Source organism: Balaenoptera ricei, chromosome 16, assembly GCF_028023285.1.
Source record: "Balaenoptera ricei isolate mBalRic1 chromosome 16, mBalRic1.hap2, whole genome shotgun sequence".
NCBI lineage: Eukaryota > Metazoa > Chordata > Mammalia > Artiodactyla > Balaenopteridae > Balaenoptera > Balaenoptera ricei.
Genome location: NC_082654.1, coordinates 27,501,909 through 27,521,713, shown reverse-complemented (window position 1 = coordinate 27,521,713; position 19,805 = coordinate 27,501,909). Strand labels below are relative to the sequence as shown.

The 19,805-nt window shown below is 47.9% G+C and overlaps 1 protein-coding gene across 2 annotated transcripts in view; it reads right to left on the bottom strand.

The window, feature by feature from the left end:
* The window catches only part of FBXW4 (F-box and WD repeat domain containing 4), an 80,299-nt gene that overhangs the window by 2,696 nt on the left and 57,798 nt on the right, over positions 1-19,805 (bottom strand). For both annotated transcript variants that reach the window (XM_059900670.1, XM_059900671.1), the window contains exon 6: positions 8,499-8,564. In XM_059900670.1, the coding sequence (XP_059756653.1) occupies positions 8,499-8,564 (66 nt within the window). The remainder of the gene's footprint in view (positions 1-8,498; positions 8,565-19,805) is intronic.

Sequence of the window (19,805 nt, the reverse complement as noted above, 5' to 3'; positions counted from 1 at the left end):
AGAGATGCTGGGCTCTCCCCCGTGACGTGACGGGAGAAACTGGGCTGTGGACACTTCATAGGGACACCCAGGTGAGAGGCCCCGGCACGGGTTAGGGAGGACTCTGTGGTCTCACCAGCCCAGCTTCAGCCCAGGCAGGTTTCACCAGAGAGCTTGAGGCAGACGAGGCCACCAGCCACATGTGTGAACGTGGACCTTAGCTCCAGTCCTTCTACCTCACACAGACTCTCTGACCCTCAACCTCCCTTCTCCTCAGTGGAGCCGCCATCTTCCCTGAAGGAGTAAAGGAGGAGGCTGTGGGTTCTTTTCTGCCCAACTCTGCCCACGAGTCCCGGGCAGTGCGGTGACCCCCAGCGAGAGCACTGCTGCTCTCCAGTCAGGGCGGGGGGGTGGGTAGGCCTTAAGTCAGCACCCAGGTCCCCAGCCTCCTTCCAAGAGAAGCGCTTCTTCCTCTGTGTGCTGAGGGATCAGACAGAAAGCCTTCTCCCCAGATCAGCACCTCCTAGAGATCACTAACCTCAGCTCCCAAGAAGGCCCACCTTTCCAGATGGGCCACCAGCCATGATTCACCACCCCTGGGCAAGCCACAGCCCTGAGAGGGCCTGGGGTCATATTCTTTCTGTCTGTCTCTGTCTGTCTCGTCCACTGGGTCAGGGCTATTTTGCTCCACAGTTCTCCCTCCTTCCATATTTAGGGGCCCTGCCCCCTCCATTAGTGAGGCCTTCAGGAATGACTGAGGAGCTCTCCCCTTTAATCTGTAGAAGTAATTTCATGTTTGTCTGTTTGAAATAGAAGATGAAAGGCAGTGGAGATTGGGGGGCGTGAAGCCCAGCATGGCTCTACCTGCCCACCCCTGGTCCCAGGGTTCAGAAGGAAGGAGAGCTGGGCACCCATGGACTGAGGGTCGGCAGCAGAAGGGCCACACCCAGACCGAGTTGCCACCCTGGGCCCCTGCCCAGGCAGGGTGGCATCTGAGCCACCGCTGGAAAGTGTCATGCCAGCGTGTGCAATAAGAAACACAGAACTCTACCCTCTGGGGAGACCCAAAGGCCGAGCGAGCACCAGCCCCTGGAGGCCAGGACAAGTCCCCAAAGCCCCCTGTCTGCCAGCCCAGCCTGGCCCGGGCCTGAGGAGTTTCTGCCATGTTAGTTCTCTGATTCTCTGAAAGGGCCACACACACTTTAAATGGGCCAATAAAAAGATACAGTTTCTTTTGCCTCTGGGCCTGGGACCCTCGAGGCTCTGTTGTGCAGTGCCTGTGAGGTTAAGTTCAGAGCATAAACTGACACACCAGGCTCTGGGAAATGGCCCGTCTCTTCAAATAGCAGCCCAGCGGTGCCATAGGAGCCCCGCTGGGGCTTTGATTTGGGAAAACAAACAGAAATGGCACCGTGGGCCCTTCGTGGCCCCCACCACAGGACCAATTTAACTAGAAAACTCTAGCTCAACTGCTCTGGTGGAGGAAGCAAGATGAGCTCAACAATAGCCCCAAACTTTGGGGGGAAGGGGGACAAAACAAGCTGTTTGTCTCCTCAGCCCCTCCTCCGGGTTCCTTTTCTTACTGCAAGTGTGTTCTTGTAAAAACGATTAGATTGCAATTTGTATAACGTGGTGACCCCCAAATTCAGACGTTTCACCCCTTTCCTCTGGAAAGAATGTTAAGAATGCCTCTCGGCCTCTCACGGTGGGGGGCGCAAGGGGGGCGTGCAGAGCCTTGGCTGTCGCACAACTTGTGTGGGAAAGGGGCTGCCGTTTAGAGCCTCAGGCCAAGACAGGAGCAAGGGCCAGCTCTGTCACTATAGAGGGCCAGACAAAAAGTCCATTCCCTTCCAACTCCTGCGCACAAAGCCGGGGCCTCCAGGAGCCACTGAGGGCTGGGGGGCCTCCGCCCCAGCCTCCCCCCAGCCTGACTCCAGCAATTCTCTCTTGACCCAGGGGAAGATAAAGACAGATGAGGCTGCCCCTGTGAGCCTGATGAATGAGACACAGGCCGGGGAGGCCTGGCTGTGTGTGGCTTCCCCCAGGAGTCCCCAGAGTACCTGGGCAGGAAAAGCAAGCAGAGTGTGGCCTCATCCCAGGGACCCTTGAGGAGGGGATCAGGTGAGGGAATCAGATCTCCCTGGCCCATCCCAACCTGCTGCCCAGGCAACTCCACTGAAGCTGGAGGAAAGTAGGATGACAGGAACTTCCTGACAGTCAGGGAGGAGGAAATTTAAATAAGATACTTATACCCCACCCCATCACCATCTTTGTGGGGACAGCTAACTGGAGGTAGGCACTGGCCTTGAAGACCCAGATGCCCTGTCTGGGAGAGGCCCTAAGCACCAGGCTGGAGTTGGGCACAGAGGGTCAGTCCCTGGAAGCCCCCCTCCACCCTACCCCCATTCTGGGTCCTGCAGGCCAGGGAAGCCGGGTGACCTGCTTCACTGCCTTCCTCCCTCTGAGTTCCCTCATCCCGGCCTCCACACGCCTCCCTTGCCTGGCCCGCCTGAGCTCCCAGCACAAGCCGTGGCCCATAGAAAGTCCTCCTGTGCTAAACTGCCCTGAGGTAAGATAATCCTGGCTCTACCTCCTCACCCACATCTAAGAATGCCCATGGCCCTCACACCATGTACAGCCACTGTTAACACACTGGGTTCCTGATGATGCTCCTTGGAGATTCTGTGGGTGTTCATTCCTGCATCTGTTTGGGTGTGAGGATACCCCATCTGGCACGTGCAACTGCAAAACTGCAACGATGGCTTTTGGTGAGAGGGTGGAAGGGTGACAAACACTCCACCTTCCTATATCTTCTGTGCCCCCAGGGGACAGATGGCCTGAAGGTATAAGCTGGACCCAACATGGTCACTAAGAAAATAGGAGGGTTTTGCTCCCTTCTTTCTTTCCACCCTCTCCTTCCCTTTCTTCCTTTCTTTGATCAATAACCATTTACTGAGCACCTTCTGTATACGAGGCATTGTGCCTAATAGAAACTGCAGGGAGATGTGAGATAAGACTTTGAGGGAGACACTGTCCCTTCTTCAAGGAGTTTTCAGTCCAGGGAGAGAGAGAAGTCTGTCATCTATCCAACCAACAATACAAGGGGTGGCTCGGTGGGTACCAGAAGAGAGATGAAAGAGATTTTTGTAAGGGGACAGATAAAAGAACATCTCTTCAGTGAGTGACAGGCAGTGACAGGAGATGGGGGATGGCTCAGGTGAAGGGCCAGCAACAACAGAGGTGCAGGGCTGGGGCACCTGGCTTGGCTGGAGGCGTGGGTATGTGAGGGGCACAAGCTGGTGGGATCCGGCTTCCTGACCACGATGGGCCTCCGGGTGCTCACTGCTCAGCCGGCAGGAGAGCAGGGAGTGGTTATCCTCGTCCAGCCCTCTGGTGGGGAGGGGGAGGGAATCAAGGAGGCAGACAGGTCCCAGGGATAACCACAGAGTCCATGGAGACCAGGAGAAGCCCACCGAAGCTTCGCCTGCCCCAGTCCCATCAGGTTGAGTGGGAAGGGCCCTCCCCAAGCACAGGCCTCTCACATGCATGCATGTGCGCGTGCACAGCCCCAGCACCCACACATGCACACGTGTTCAGACACAGTGGCTCAAAGGCCAGGCAGACGGGCAGCCCACTTTGTACTGCTAACAAGAGGACCGTAATTACAGGAAGGGGCAGCCGGGCAGATAAAAGGATACAAAATTTCAACATCTTGTTGCCATAAAGGGATAAGGAGAAGTGAAACGCAAAGTATCAGTTTGGTGTCAGCAGGCAGAGAGCCAATTTCAAAGAGTTGGTTGGGGGGGGGGGGGACGACAGAGGGGACAAGAAAGAAAAAGGGAAGGGGTGGGGGGAGAAAGAAAGAAAGAGAAAGAAATTACAGGGTTCCTCAAAGAGGTAAAGAAAAAAGAAAATGAGAAAAGCTGTCAATAATACTTTCAAAGGAGAAGGCAGGTACTTTAAAGAGGGGCAATTCCCCTGATCACCCCGACTGAGGGCCAGGCCCCCTGCCCCAGGTGGAGGTGGAGGGCGGGGTCAGAGACAAAGCCACACCTGGGTGGGATGGGCACTAATGGTGCCCTCAGAGTGGCCCAGCCTGCGCTCAGGACACCAGTTCTTTCTGCAGACAGAAAGGGTTGCAGCCAGGCGCCCCTTGTCATTCCAAACACCATCGGATGCCGTGACATGTGTCTCCGGTGTTCAGTCCAGGGTTTCAAGATAAGTTCCCAGCCTGAAGGGAAGCTATACCAGGCCACATGGTGGCCATCAAGGGGGCCCTATGAATGCTCTAAGGGTCACCAATTCCAGCCACAGGGGTGAGGATCAGGGAGGGCTTCATGGTGGAGGTGCTATTTATGCTGAAGAATGAGCAGGGTTTCAGTAGGCAGAGAGGGGGTATCCCAGGCACAGGGGTCAGCTAGAGCAAAAGCTCAGAGGGGAAAAATATAGGGTGTCTGTCAGAATATGTGAGAAGTTTCTTTGCACCTGCCTTTGCTGAGAAAGAGGAGATTTAAGGGCTAAGGATGGAAATGGAGGAGTCATGGGGAACTGGGGATGATGCGGGCCTGAAGGGGAAGGGGAGATGAGGTGGGATTATGCAGGGGCCATGAATATGGTCACACACATACAGAGCAGCGCAGTACCTAGCCAAGGACTCAAACCCTCAATGCCCTAGGAGTAGCCAAGTCGCCAAAACCCACCCCTACCGACTTCCTTACCCAACAGTTCCCAGGCTGGCTTAGGACCACAGCTGGACCCACTGTGACATCTCTAATGCTGAGATCACAGGCCTCTCCATCCTGGTGCCTGCCTCCCCACTGCCACTGGGGTTGCCCACTGTGCCCTGATCTCAGGGCACCAATGGTAGATCCAGCTCAAATGTACCTTGGCAGAAAAGGTAAAATACACAGCAAGGGCAAACCCAGGGGAAGATCACTGGCTTGATGTGTTGTCAAGCCAGTCAGAACCGCCACCCACCCCCGGGGTCTTCCAGCAGCCCCCACACAGATAACACCTTCCCTGGGGCTGAGCCAAGGGCCCTGATCAAATGCAGATGGAGAACACAAGATGGGCCTTAATTCCTCAGACCCAAACTCAGGAACAGGATGGCTTTGGCACAGTTCCTCAGGGCCTAGCTAGGGATACTTCAGTGGTTGGCTATCGGTACAGTCTCTCAGGATAGGGCCCTTGGGGGCCAGGGACTGGGCCTGAATGCCATCTATCCTCGGAAACAGGAACACTCTAGCACGTCCAAATTGGGTGAAGGACTCCATCTTTCTTCCCATCTGATTTAGACAGGTTAGAAATCCCCTGTCCTTGGGCCCGTCCCCAGCTCTAGGAGAGAGAAGGGCAGGAAAGGAGGAAGGGAGAGGGGGACAGCCAAGTTCCTTACCATCTAGGCAATGGCTTTGTGCCCACGGCTGCTCTCAGACCTGTGTGCTCCAGCTAGCACCTCCCCATCCCTAGCCCAGAGGGAGAACAGAGTCTCCAGGAATCCTGATGAACAAAGGGCTGAGGGAGCCATGGTGACCTTGAAAGAGGTCTCCAGGCGCTGTGAAAAGCAGCCTAGGCTGCCTGAGGACCAGTACCCGAGAGACACAGATGAGGGTGTGCTGGTGCCCAGCAGGCTGCCTGCACCTCTGAGCCGCGTCCCAGCCCCCACCATCATCCCGAGGGCAGCCCCTGGAGGGGCGATGCTCTGAGCAGAACTGCCCCTCCGGTACTCCTCCCCCGCAAGTTGTAGCACACACATAAAAGAGAAAATCCCAGAACTCCTCAAGTTTCAGCGGTGACAGGTTAAAAGCAAAGAATCCACCCAGCACCAAACACCGCCCGCAACTGAGTCCTGCTGGCGATGCCGCTCCACCTTCCAGATTGGCCTGTCAGTCAGGCTTTGGCGTTATTGAAAGATCAAACTCTGTCCTGCCTGTTCATTACCTTAATCCTATTTTCTACATGGCTTTATTATCTGCTTGGGCTTCTCTGGGAAAGACAGCTACAGACAGTCGTCCTGTCCATCCGTTTCCTCCCACCGAAAGCAGATGCCTCCACCAGGGCATCTTTCCCTCAGTCCCCGCACCACTGGTCCTCCAGGCTTCCCTGGGAATGGAAGAGATGTTTAAGCAAGGCCTGGCTCCTCAGTGGTGAGGAGGGGAGTCTGGGAGCTAGAGAGGAGGGAAAGCCAAGTGATGCCCAGGGCGGCCTTGCCTCAGGCTGGCGTAAGGGTGCAATGGCTATTTGTTGTCTGGCTTCAGTGAGAACTGAGGCCATAGCTGTCTTGTGCCCATTTTCATTTGGGTCCTTTCTGAGTTCTGTAAAGACCCAGTGTTTAGGGTTAGTGAGGTCTAGGGATTTCATAAGAGAATACTGTTGAGGCAGCTGGTGCCTTAGAACGCCATCCTGACCATAAATCTGTGCCCAGAAGCATCCCTACCAAGGCAACCACGGGCAGAAGAGGCCAAAGACTACTCAACCTTCAAGATAAAGCTGGGTCACAGTGGGGTGGTGTACACCCTCCCTGCCCCAGCTTGTCCGCCATCCCAGGCCCAGATCAATATTGATGCCAAGCATAAGGTCCAGCTATGTGACTAAATAAAACTGACTTTCAGCAGAAATGTCCATCTCTGCAACCTCAACGGTGAAAAAGCAAACAATCCAGTTAGAAATGGGCAAAAAACATGAGCAGACATTTCACCAAAGAGAATATACAGAAGGCAAATAAGCACAAGAAAACTTGTTCAACATCACTAGCTATTAGAGAAATTCAAATTAAAACCACAATTAAATAACACATCCATGAAAATAGCTAAAATAAAAAACAGGGACTTCCCTGGTGGCGCAGTGGTTAGGAATCCGCCTGCCAATGCAGGGGACACGGGTTCGAGCCCTGGTCCGGGAAGATCTCACATGCCATGGAGCAACTAAGCCCATTCGCCACAACTTATGAGCCTGCGCTCTAGAGCCCGCGAGCCACAACTACTGAAGCCCGCGTGCCACAACTACTGAAGCCTGCGCGCCTAGAGCCCGTGCACCGCAACGAAGAGTAGCCCCCGCTCGCCCCAACTAGAGAAAGCCCGTGCGCAGCAATGAAGACCAAACACAGCCAAAAATAAATAAATTTAAAAAAAAAACAACAAAAAAAAAAACAGTGACACTACCAGATGCTGTTGAGAATGTGAAGAAACTAGATCTCTCAGACACTGGGGTCAGAATATAAAGTGGTAAAGATACTCAAAATAGTCTGGCAGGTAAAAAACTAAACACACACTTACCAATGACTCAGCAATCGTATTCCCCCGCATTAATCCCAGAAACCTGAAAACGTATGTCCACACAAAAGCCTATACACAAATGTTCATAATATGAACATTATGATACTGGATCTGCAATAGTCAGAAAATTGAGAACAACCCAAACGTCCTTCAGTGGGTGAATGCTGGTCGATGGGGAAAGAAACTTTGGTACATCCATACCAGGGAATACTACTGAGCAATAAGAAATAAAGCACGATTGACACATGAAACAACTTCTGTGGATCTCAAGGGAATTACGCTCAGTTAAAAAAAAAAATAAAAATAAAGCAAATCTCCAAATGTTAGATATATTATTTGATTTATATAATACTTTCAAAATGACAAAATGACAGAGATGAAGAGCACCTAAGTGCTCTTCACTTAGGTTAGGTTGCCAGGGGTTAGGGGCAAGAAGGAGTGGAGGAGGGGAGGACGATGGGTGCAACTATAAAGGGGTACATGAGGGGTCTCTGTGCTGATGGAACAAACAGTTCTTTATCCTGACTGTGGTAGCAGTTACATGACTCTACACATGGGATAAAACTGCAAAGAAATACGTACACACGCACACCCCCCACACACGAATAAGTACAATCAGATAAAGGTCTGTGGACTGTACCAATGTCAACTTCCTAGACTTGATATTATGTAAGATGTTACACAGGTACCTTGCCTTCCTACTTTTGTAACTTCCTGTGAATCTATAATTAGGTCAAAATTAAAGATTAAAAAAACCCCAACAGAATGGCAGGTAATCAGATGGGAATGTGTCAAGCTTGCCAAGGCAAAGAATTGTGAATAAAAACTGGATCTATTTTAACTGTTCTGTATTGTTCTTCTTACGGATCTGTGGGCCACTTCTAAAACTTCTTTATTTTAGAAAAATCATCTCTGAGGATAGATGGGATTTTATATAGCCACACAGTCAGGCACTCCTTAGAGAAGAAGTAGCATACATCCAAACTGTTGTTGTTATCATAAATTCTACATGACATTATTTACCTATTATAAATTACTTCAACAGTCTCCTCAAGCTAACAAATGATTCCATGTGCGAAGGGGCCACAGCGGAGGCTGTCAGTGGGTTTTGAGGCAGGGTCCTTCCAGCATCCTCCTGGACCACTCGGCCAACTGAACCAGGGGCTGGCTCAGCCAGCTTTCCTCTGCTTCCCAGCCGCTCCAGCCCCGCCCACCCTGGAAGCCATGGTGGGCTCAGGAATCTCTTACCTGTTGAGGTCCCAGATTCTTAGGGGTGAGAAGTGCCCACAACAAGCTGTCCCTGTCACAAAGGAGCTGCCAAACAAAAGGAGAGCAGTCAGGTCTGGCTTGTCAGAACTTGTGGCGGAAATGGCTATACAATTGGAAGTGCTGTGCTCATTCTCCAGGGGATCATGGGGTTAAGCCAGGATGAGAGAAGCAGCCAAGAGAGCCATCAGAGAAGTTGTGGGAAAACCATATGGAAGCACAGTGAGGGCTGTAACCTCCCAGAGCTGCTTGGCCAGAGGACCCATGGATTCAATAGCTGAGTTTGCTGCTCAGACCTGGTTGGGTGGTCTCTGCCCACCATAAAAATGGATCTCTAGATGTGCAACTGAGGCCAAGGGAGAGCAAGCCTGTTGGGCTTCGGTTGTATGAACACCAAGTTCACAATGCCACACCACAGAAATGGTCTCCTGGGAATAGGTTGCGGGGCGCCGGAAGGGGATGACCTCCCTGGTCAGAGGTGAGGGAGGCTGGGGGGCTTTACTGAAGGTTTTAAGAGCTGGGGGAATATGGTAACATGGTACAAGCACCAGGCAGGTATAAAGGCACCAAACTGAGAAAAGGCGAACTATGAAAGGTGGGTAACAATGTGAAAAGGTGAGGGTGGGAAAGTAGGGAATGTGAGGGGCCAGGCAGGCAGGACTGCTATGGAGTGGGACAGGAGTCAGACAGAGTTTAAAGGATAATGACAGACACTGCCAAGAGGCAGGAGAGAAGGAACACTCAGTATTTCCCAGAGTCTCTCTTAAACCCCTAAAAAGTTCAACATATACAATCTGCAGAGTTTCATTTTAAGTGGAGGCCCAAACCCAGTGAGAAGAAATCTGTGCAATGAGCCAGGCTGGTCATAGTGCTAGGACTAGAACTTGAACCCACACGCCAGACCACTCTTTTGTTAAGAGGATTTGGAAGAGGTTGGGAGGGGGAGCCTGCAGGAACCCTGGGCTTGAAAATCTAAACTGGAACAAGAGAGCTGAAAGCAGTTATGTCACTCAGGAGCCCTGGGGCAGGGAAGGGCCATGTCCCTACACGTCTGGGCATGGGGGGAGGAACTGGACATACTAATGACATGTTAGCAATGTGGGACAGCAGTCCATTGGCCCTGGCCTTGCCCAGCACCTGTGGCTCTCTGATCCCAAGCACGTCAGTGGGGAGGTGGATTTCCGCAGTCGGGGCTCTGAGAAGCCGATGGCTTTGGCTTGGCGGGGGGTTGGCCTGCTAGTTGCTGATGGGGAGATGTTAGGGCAGGCATTGGCCAAGCCACTGATTTACAATCAAAATTGCAGGGCAGGGATCTATGTTTCAACCCCAGGCTGACAAAAAGGCCACATGAACCACCCTGGAGCATCCATGCCTCAAGTCAAGACTTCTCTAGGGACATGCTCGGTCTTCCCAGCTTCCTCTCAACCCATAGGCATGCCAGCAGCCACTAAACTAGAGTGACATGCTAAAACAGCCACTCCATCATGCCCCAAGTGACTCCCAGCCTGGGAAGCAGCCACTGGACACTGAAGCCCCAAACTACAAAGCCAGGTGTTATCCTCACTTCCCTCCCCCACCAACATTTTTCTCTTGAGGGTAATCCATTAATAACTGGTAAAGCCAATTACTTTGGGTTGGAAACATAATAGCCACTTAGAAATCATTCGAGCGGGCAATTGGGCTCTCCAGACTTTTGAGGAGTAGGGGGCCAGGTGAGGGGCGCCCGCACAGACATACAGACATCTCTTAAGGAGGCCTATGGCAGGCCTCTGACAGGCAACAGGCCTAACTTAGCGTCAAGGTAAGTCAATGGAAAGAGATGGGAGGCACCTGGAAGCTGAATCCCTGCCGCTCCCACAGCTCTGACCCCCAGCAGGCCGGGCCAGGGATGGGAACACCTGGCCCTGGACTCCTGCCCTCTGTCCCTGCCCACCCGGCCCAGCCCCGGCCCGGCCCCGGCCCTCTGCCTCCAGGAGAAGGGCCTTTCTTGATTGCCTGGACATGACGGCCATGAACATTTCTTTCCAAAAGCTGCCCTTTTCCCTTGCTTAACCATGTGAAGCAGGGAGGAGGAGCAGGAGGGAGAGTAGAGAGTCTCCATGGCATTTATGAGGGCTTAAGAGTTTAATCAAATATAACACTCAGTAAAAAAAAAAGAAAACCACGTATGCAACAGTCAAGCAGATTTGGAGCCAGGTCCTGCTTGGAACGTTCACCAAGTCTCACATCCAAACCACAGGAACTGTCCAGGGACAGGGATGACAAACCTGTGCCGAACAGGCAGAGGCAGGAGCTGCTGGCTGCTTGGTGGCTTGACTGGCCTTCCTCTTAAGTCCTGCTACACCCTGATCTCACCTTCATGAGACAAATGGTATTTGGGGGGTTATCTTCCCATCTTCATTTTGAGATCATGGACTGTCTGGTGGCTCTCGTGTACTCCAGTGCCCAGCACGGCGCCTGGCCCCAAAGAGGTGCCCCAAACAAACCTGGGGGCCTCAACTGAAAGGGCCTTCCAGAGCTCACAGCCAACAAGGCTGGGCAAGCTCGTCACACGAGCTGTGAGGGGGGTCCCTCTGCTTCTTAGAGGAGTAATTCCCAAATCACCAGACTCAGACCTGAATGACACATGACACAGCCATACGTCATTGGAACGGTGAAGTCCCTCATAAGCAGTGCAACCAGATAACAGATGAGAAGTACCAGCAATACCTAAAAATGTCCACACACGCATAGACACACATGCTCTCACACAAGTGCATGCACTCTCTCACCCTGAGCGTCTAAAAGTCATTCTGACTCCACAAACTCTACTCTTTTTGGACCAGAAAGCCCTTATCAGAAGCCAGCCTTCTACAATTTCTGGTCTGGGATCCAGTCCCAGACCCTGCCCAGATCCCCAACCTACCATACTGGCCTCCTGGCCCCAACTCAGGCAAACCTGGCATCACAGAGATCATCATCAGGCCCAAGAAGTAGACATAGGAGCCCTCACATGAGAGAGACCAGGAAGGTTAGGGGTTCTGGTACTCAAGTTGAGGAATAGAAAATAGCAAGATACAGAACAGAGGAGAGGAAAGTATGAAGGAAAATTAGTTGGGTGTGGACAGGGTGAAAAGAAGGTAGACCCTGCTGCCTCTGCCTTAGTTTAGACCCTCTTAATTACATTAGGAATTGACTGAGCACTTGCTGCGTGCCAGGTTCTTCTTTTTTTTTTTTTAATAGGCTCTCAGCCATTTTACTTTTTTAATTTTTTTTTAACTTATTTAATTAATTTATTTTTGGCTGCGTTGGATCTTCGTTGCTGCGCGCGGGCTTTCTCTAGTTGCGGCGACCGGGGGTTACTCTTCCTGGCGGTGTGCAGGCTTCTCACTGCGGTGGCTTCTCCTGTCGCGGAGCACGGGGTCTAGGCACGCGGACTTCAATAGTGCGGCATGCGGGCTCAGTAGTTGTGGCATGCAGGCTCTAGAGCGCAGGCTCAGTAGTCGTGGCACAAGGACTTAGTTGCTCCTCGGCATGTAGGATCTTCCTGGACCAGGGCTCGAGCCCATGTCCCCTGCATTGGCAGGTGGATTCTTAACCACTGAGCCACCAGGGAAGCCCGCGTGCCAGGTTCTGAGCAAGTGTTTCAAAAGCATTTCCCTGTCTAATCCTTGTAACTCTATGTAGCAGGTACCACTTTCCCTATTTGACAGACGAGGACACTGAGACACAGAGAGGTAACGTAACTTGCTCTAGCTCACATAGGGAGCAACTAGTAGGACTAGAATTTGAACCCAGTTAGTCTTAATTCCAGAGCCCAGGTGATTTTACACCCCGTGCCCCATAAGTTCTCTCCCTAGCACCTAGTATCATGCCTGACACATATTGAAAACTCAAATGCTTATTGAATGAACAAATAGACAAGTGAACAAACGACTCCACCTGGAAGAAGAAAGGAGCGACTGTGGGGCTCTGAGGAGGGGCAGCAGAAGGGGCGTGCTCGGCAGCTGTGCCCCGTGGCTGGCCTGGAGCTGCCCAGCTGGCCCAGGCCCCAGCCGCCTCTGAGCTGGGGCTGACACACTTTGGCAAGGGAGGCCACCAGAGCTGTCACATCATTCACCAACATGCCCATCAAGGGTATTCAGTTCTCTTCAACCCGCATTGGCATTTTAATTACTGTTGGGTAAACTAATTTGTACAAATGAAGGCCGGGCTGCCTAATAGAATATGCAAGCTCTCTGACCTCTGACAGGCACTGACACGAGATACAAAGGCCGCCGAGGAAGGCTTTTTATCTGAGCCTTATTACTCTCTATTACTCCAATTAGTCAGGCTCCAGTGCTCCTAATTGGAGGAAAAATTGCAATTAAATCAATTTTTGATGGGCTGCAAGTGGGCTCCCGAACCGCCCTGCTTGTGAAACACTGATATTATAGCAGCAAAGGTCACAGGCTTCATCGGCACCTGGGGACCCCCGAATTCCCTCGGCCCCCTCCTAAAATGCCTCAAGGAAACCTCTGCCCCTCCATTGGCTCGGCCAGCAAGGGAGGGAAGGAGAGAGTCATTAGAACATGTCAGGTCTCATCGCTGTTGCCGCCATCTGCTAACCTGCGCCATTGACATCATTATAGCGGCTAAGTCCCAAAGCATGAATGCAGTGCGAAGGTCACACAAACTCACTGGGTGAGGAGAGGCCAGGAGCAGAAGTGCAAGTGACAGCACTGTGAGGGAGGGACCAGTGGAGTGGGAACAGGAGGTCAACAGAAGTCAGGAAGAGAGACATAGTCTAGGGCAGGTGAAGGGTGAGGCAGCCAGTTTCTAAGATCCAGCCAACAGGGCACCCCAGGCCACCCAAGGGGAAGGGAAATAGATGTACTTGGGAAGGAAAAAAAAGAAAGACAAAGAAGTGTTGTTCTTACCAGCAAACATCCCACCTCGCAGTGGGGAAATATACACCTGAATGCTGTCCACAGACCCGAGAGTCACATCAGTGATGGGGGCAGGAGCACACTGTGGGGCCTACCATCTATAGCAGTGCCTGCCTGTAACGGCTGGGGAGGGAGCGCACAGAACTAAAGCTTAAGAGCAGGGAGGGGAAGGTAAACACAACTTCATTCATCAAACTAAAGGATAACAAGACCAAGAAGCCTATCTGAAGCTTGAATGAGTAAAGTTTAAGGCAAATGAAAAGAAGTTCCATTTCACATAGCAACTGGCATACCACTACCTCAAAGAGATGGTGCAGACAGAAAATATAAATTCAAAAGAAGGTTAGCCAACTTCATGGGTGATTGAATCAAAATGGATTAAAAGGGAAAGAAGGATGTGCCTTGTCTTTAAGGGGTCAAGACCAAAAACATGTTGAATAAATGATGGTCCATCTACTTAATGGAATATTACACAAACATTTAAAATGATTTTCCCAAAGAATATAGACAAGATGTTTATGATACTATTATAAGAAAAAAAAGTAGGGTACAAACAGCATTAACAGAACTATTTTAAAAATAGCTTGTGAGGGGAAGGTAAACACAACTTTGTTCATAAAACTAAAGAATAATAAGACCAATTTTTTTAAATTACAAAGGAGGCAAGAATATGAAATGGGGGAAAGGACAGTCTCTTCAATAAATGGTGTTGAGAAAACTGGACAGCTACTTGCAAAAGAATGAAACTAGACTATCCTATACTATACACAAAAATTAACTCAAAATGGATTAAAGACTTGAATGTGAGGTCTGAAACCATAAAACTCCTAGAAGAAAACATAGGCCATAAGCTCCTTGACACCAGTCTTGGCAATGATTTTTTCGATCTGACTCCAAAACAAAAGCAACAAAAGCAAAAATAAACAAGTGGGACCACATCAAACTAACAAGCTTCTGCACAGCAAAGGAAATCATCAACAAAATGAAAAGGCAACCTACTGAATAGGAGAAAATATTTGCAAAGCATACATCCAATAAGGGGTTAATATCCAAAATATATAATTTTGGATATATATTTATATTATATATATTTATATTATATATATATCACATATATATAAAGTTGCAATTTTGGATATATATAAAGTTGCAATTTTACAACTCAATTGCAAAAAACCAAATATGATTAGAAAATGGGCAGAGGACCTGAACAGACATTTTTCCAAAGCAGACATAGAGACGGCCAACAGGCACATGAAAAGATGCTAAACATCGCTAATCATCAGGGAAACGCAAATCCAAACCACAATGAGATATCACCTCACACCTGTTAGAATGGCTATTATCAAAAAGACAAGAGATAACCAGTGCTGGTGAGGGTATGGAGAAAAGGGAACCCTCGTGCACTGTTCGTGGGAATGTAAATTGGTGCAGCCACTATGGAAAACAGTATGGAGTTTTCTCAAAAAAATGAAAAATAGAACTACTATATGATCAAGTAATTCCCTTCTGAGTATTTATTTTTTAAAAACCCAAAAATACTAATTTGAAAAGATATATGCATCCCCATGTTCACTGAAGCCTTATTTACAATAGCCAAGACATAGAAACAACCTAAGTGTGCCTTGGTGCATGAATGGATAAAGAAGATGTGGTATCCATATATACAACAGAATACTACTCAGCCATAAAAAAAATATGGAATCGTGCCATTTGTGACATGGATGGGTCTTGAGGTATTATGCTAAGTGACATAAGTCAGGCAGAGAAAGACAAATACTATATGATTTCACTTATATGTGGAATATATAAAAAACAAGCAAACAAACGAATCAAATCAAAACAAAACAAAATGAAAAACCATGTTCATAGATACAAGGAACAGACTGGTAGTTGCCAAAGGGGAGGAGGTAGGGGATGGGAGAAATGGGTGAAGGGGGCAAAAAGGTACAAACTTCCAGTTATAAAATAAGTCATGGGGGGGTAATGTGCAGCATGGTGACTATAGTTAATAACACTGTGTTGCATATTTGAAAGTTGCTAAGAGAGTAAACCTTAAAAGTTCTCATCAAGAAAAAAATTCTTGTAACTATGTGAGATGACGGATGGTAACTAGACTTATTGTAGTGATCATTTTGCACTGTATACTAATATAAAATCATTGTGTTGTACATGTGAAACTAATATAATGTTATACCTCAATTAAAAAAATAGCCTATGTGTAGGAAAGGAAAGAGTGGAAGGAAACACACTAAAATGCTTTAAGTGACTGTGTTTGGGCAACAGAGTGATTAGCAATTCTTTCTCCTTTTAAATTTTATTTTCCAAATCTTCTTTAATGAGCATGTGCTACTTTTTAAAGGGAAAAGCATATTATTTACATCTTGTGAGAGAAAACACAACATAACCAGACATTCCTGCCCACTGACTCACGGCCAAGAACAAGTGGACCCGATAATGAGCTGCCTGCTGGAGCAGGTGTCAGCAATGGTGGTCTTGGCACACCTTGGGCTGAAGCTTTGGGATGGACCAGTAGCCTGAGGTTAGGACAGGAAGCCCCAGATCAGAAGGGAGGGATCTTTCTCCCAATTAGGTGCCAGCCAGTAGAGAGCAAGACTGACTCCTGATTCCCACAGCGGGCAGAGGCCTCGAACACCTGTCCCAGTGTCCGTCTGTCTGCCTGCCTGTTTTGTCTGTCTGTCTGTCACACACACACACACACACAACCCAGGCACCTCTCAGCCCATGTGCATCAGGACAGGATGGTGCAAGTAAGCCACCTAAAAGGTCAGGCTCTGGAAAGAGTGTCCAGAGGCTGGGCCTCCCAAGGCTCACCCTCCTACTGCAACTCTAACAAACAAGGGCAACAAAGCCGGCTTTCTGCTGCCCCACAGAGGAGTACAGTTCAACAGCTGGGAAATTCCTCTATAGAAACACAAAATGTTCATTTTCCATTTTAACCAGTGGTGAAAGGGCAGCCTGGCCAAGCATATAAGACCCTGGCCCAGGCTAAACAAGTGGAGGCTTGAGGTAGCGGCTGCTCTTCCCAAATAAACCAATTCCACTCAAGAAGCAGAAACTTAAGGACCTCCCTGCTGGTCCAGTGGTTAAGAATCTGCCTTCCAATGCATGGGATGCAGGTTCGATCCCTGGTTGGGGAAATAAGATCCCACATGCCGCGGAGCAACTAAGCCCACACGCCACAACTAGAGAAGCCGACACACTGCAACTAGAGAAGCCCGCATGACACAACAAAGACCCAGCACAGCCAAAAATAGATAAATAAAAATAAATAAATCATTTAAAAAAAAATCAGAAACTTAGAAACTTGAGCAATGGAAGGGCAGAGTTAATAAAGAGAAAAAATTAACTACATTAAAAACAAAGACTCACAGTACAATGGAGTAACATATGTTCATTCAATCTATTGCATTTAACAAGATATGTTGGAGAAGAGTTTCTACACTCTATTTTCCATCTATATGGCCTCTAAACACAAGCTTCATCCACTCCCAAGAAGAAGAAATGGCAATATGTTCCAGTGCTAAAGGAAAAACTGACCGGGTCAGACTTCCTGAGAAATGATGGACATTGATTCACAAAACTATGTACCTAACAAGAGGCATGGAAAAAGAAGAAATACATATGGTCTTTAATTGCAGACACTATAACTGTCTACCTAGAAAATCCAAAAGACTCAACTAAAACTATCGCAACAAATTCCAGAGTAGGATGAGGTGGATGGCATGCTGTGTATGATAGTGGAAAGGAGTGTGGGCTCAGGGGTGCTGTCTCTGCCACCCAGTAACCATGTGATCTTGCATGAGCAATTTAACTGGGCTCTAAAGCCCAGTTTCTTTACCTATAAAACAGAAATAATATTAGGATCTAGGCACAGGCTTACTGTGAAAATTATATGAGATAAGATGCTTAAATCATTGTACGGCACACAGCAAATACCCACAGATGTGAGCTACTATACACCAGCAATCACCAACCAAAATGAAATTAGAAATCCATTCACAAAAAAGAATGACTTCTTTACAATTTCTTTGTAAAATAGCCAAGAATAAATCTAACGAAACAAAACAAAAACAAACAAAAAACCAAGAGAGCTCCATATGAAAATACTCTGCTATATCCTTTACTAATGGACATAGAATTGCTGCATAAGTGGAGAGATATATCATGTTCCTGGATGGGAAGCCTCAAGATTATAACTGTCAGTTCTCTCCTAATTAATCTATAAATTCCATACAGTCCCATCCAAACAAGATTTTTTACTTAATCAGTTGACTCTAAAATTCACCTGGAAGAGAAAATGCACAAGAAGAGCCAAGAAATATTTTTACAAGAACAATGAGAATCAAGTCGCTTGACAATGATATCAATGCTAGAATAGACAAATAGATCAATGGATCAGAATAAAGAATCCAGAGTCATACCCATATATTTGTAGGGTATCAGCAGATCCTAAATGTGGCATTTAAAGACAGTGGATGAACGGACCTCCCTGGTGGTCCAGTGGTTAAGACTCCATGCTCCCAATGCAGAGGGCGGGGGTTCGATTCCTGGTCAGGGAACTAGATCCCGCATGCCGCGACGAAGAGCCCACATGCCGCAACTGAAGATCCCGCATGCTGCAACTAAGACCCGGCGCAGCCAAATAAATAAATATCTATTTAAAAAAATAATAAAGACAGTGGATGAAGGATGAACTAATCAATAAATGGTATAGAAACCATAGGGCACACATTTGGAAAAAATAAAATTAGAGCCCTACCTCAGAGCAGACATCAATTCCAGATAGATTAAGGACATAAACATTTTTAAAAACTACATAGAAACCCATAAACGTGTTAGAAGAAAATACAGGAAAATAGTTTTACAATCTTGAAGTAGGATAGACATTCATAAGACAAAACAAAACTCTGAAGCCATAGGGCAAAGATGACAGAACTAACCTCCAAATTACAGAAACTTCCACACAACAGCAGACACTGTAAACAACAGGCTGAAAGGAATTACCAAATATATGTAGTAGTCAAAAGATTAATACCCAGAACATATAAAGATATCCTATAAATCGCAGGGGAAAAAAACAGATGAATGAGGAAAAATTTTCAGTAAGTAATTTATAGAAAAAAATATATACCTGGCCAAAAAAAACACATGAAGCAATGTTAAACCTCCTAGTAATCAAAAAATTGCAAATCAGAAAACAACGAAAAATAACTGCAAACACATATAGCATTTACCACATACCAGGTACTGTTCTAATCACTTTATATAATTAGTTCATTTAACCCTCAAAACATTCCTACAGGGCTTCCCTGGTGGCGCAGTGGTTGAGAGCCTGCCTGCCAATGCAGGGGACACGGGTTCGAGCCCTGATCCGGGAAGATCCCACGTGCCGCGGAGCAACTAGGCCCGTGCGCCACAACTACTGAGCCTGTGCGTCCGGAGGCTGTGCTCCGCAAAGAGAGGCCGCGACAGTGAGAGGCCCGCACACCGCGATGAAGAGTGGCCCCCGCTCGCCACAACTGGAGAAAGCCCTCGCACAGAAACGAAGAACCAACACAGCGAAAAATAAATAAATAAATAAATTAAAAAAAAACATTCCTACAGGGACTTCCCTGGTGGTCCAGTGGTTAAGACACCATGCTTCCACTGTAGGGAGCACGGGTTCAATCCCTGGTCTGGTAACTAAGATCCTGCATGCCCTGCAGGGTGGCAAAAAAAAAAAAAAATCCTACATATTTGATGATATTTTTCTAGGTATGATAATGGTATTATAATTCCATTTTAAAAGCATCACTATCTTTTAGAATATACACTGAAATATTTATTTATATGCCTGATATCTGCTACAACATAATATGGGAAGGGAGTGTGTGGGCAGTACTGATGAAGCAAAATTGGCCAAGAGTTAATAATTATTCTACTTTCGCGTATTTTGAATTTTTCCATAATAAAAAAAAATTTTTAAGTCACTATGAGGTATGTACTACCACTATCATCCCCCTTTTACAGATGAGGAAATTGAGGAATAGAGAGGTTAAGTAACTCTCTAAGGTCACAAAACTAGCATGTGGGAAGACTCATGATTTGACCTCAGCCAGTTGGGCTCTAGAGTCCAGTTCTTAATCACTATTCTATACTCACTCCCAAAATTAGATATCATTTTTACCCTCTAGAGAAACAAAAAAAAATTTTTTTAAAAACCTGATATTATCCAGTACTGATAAGTGTAAGAGGAAATAGGTATTTATATACTCTGTTTGTGGGGTATATAATCTGATATAATCCAACTGGAGGGCAATTTGGCAGCATCTAAAAACTTTTAAATGTACTACCCCTCAATCCAGCAAGTTTTTTCTAA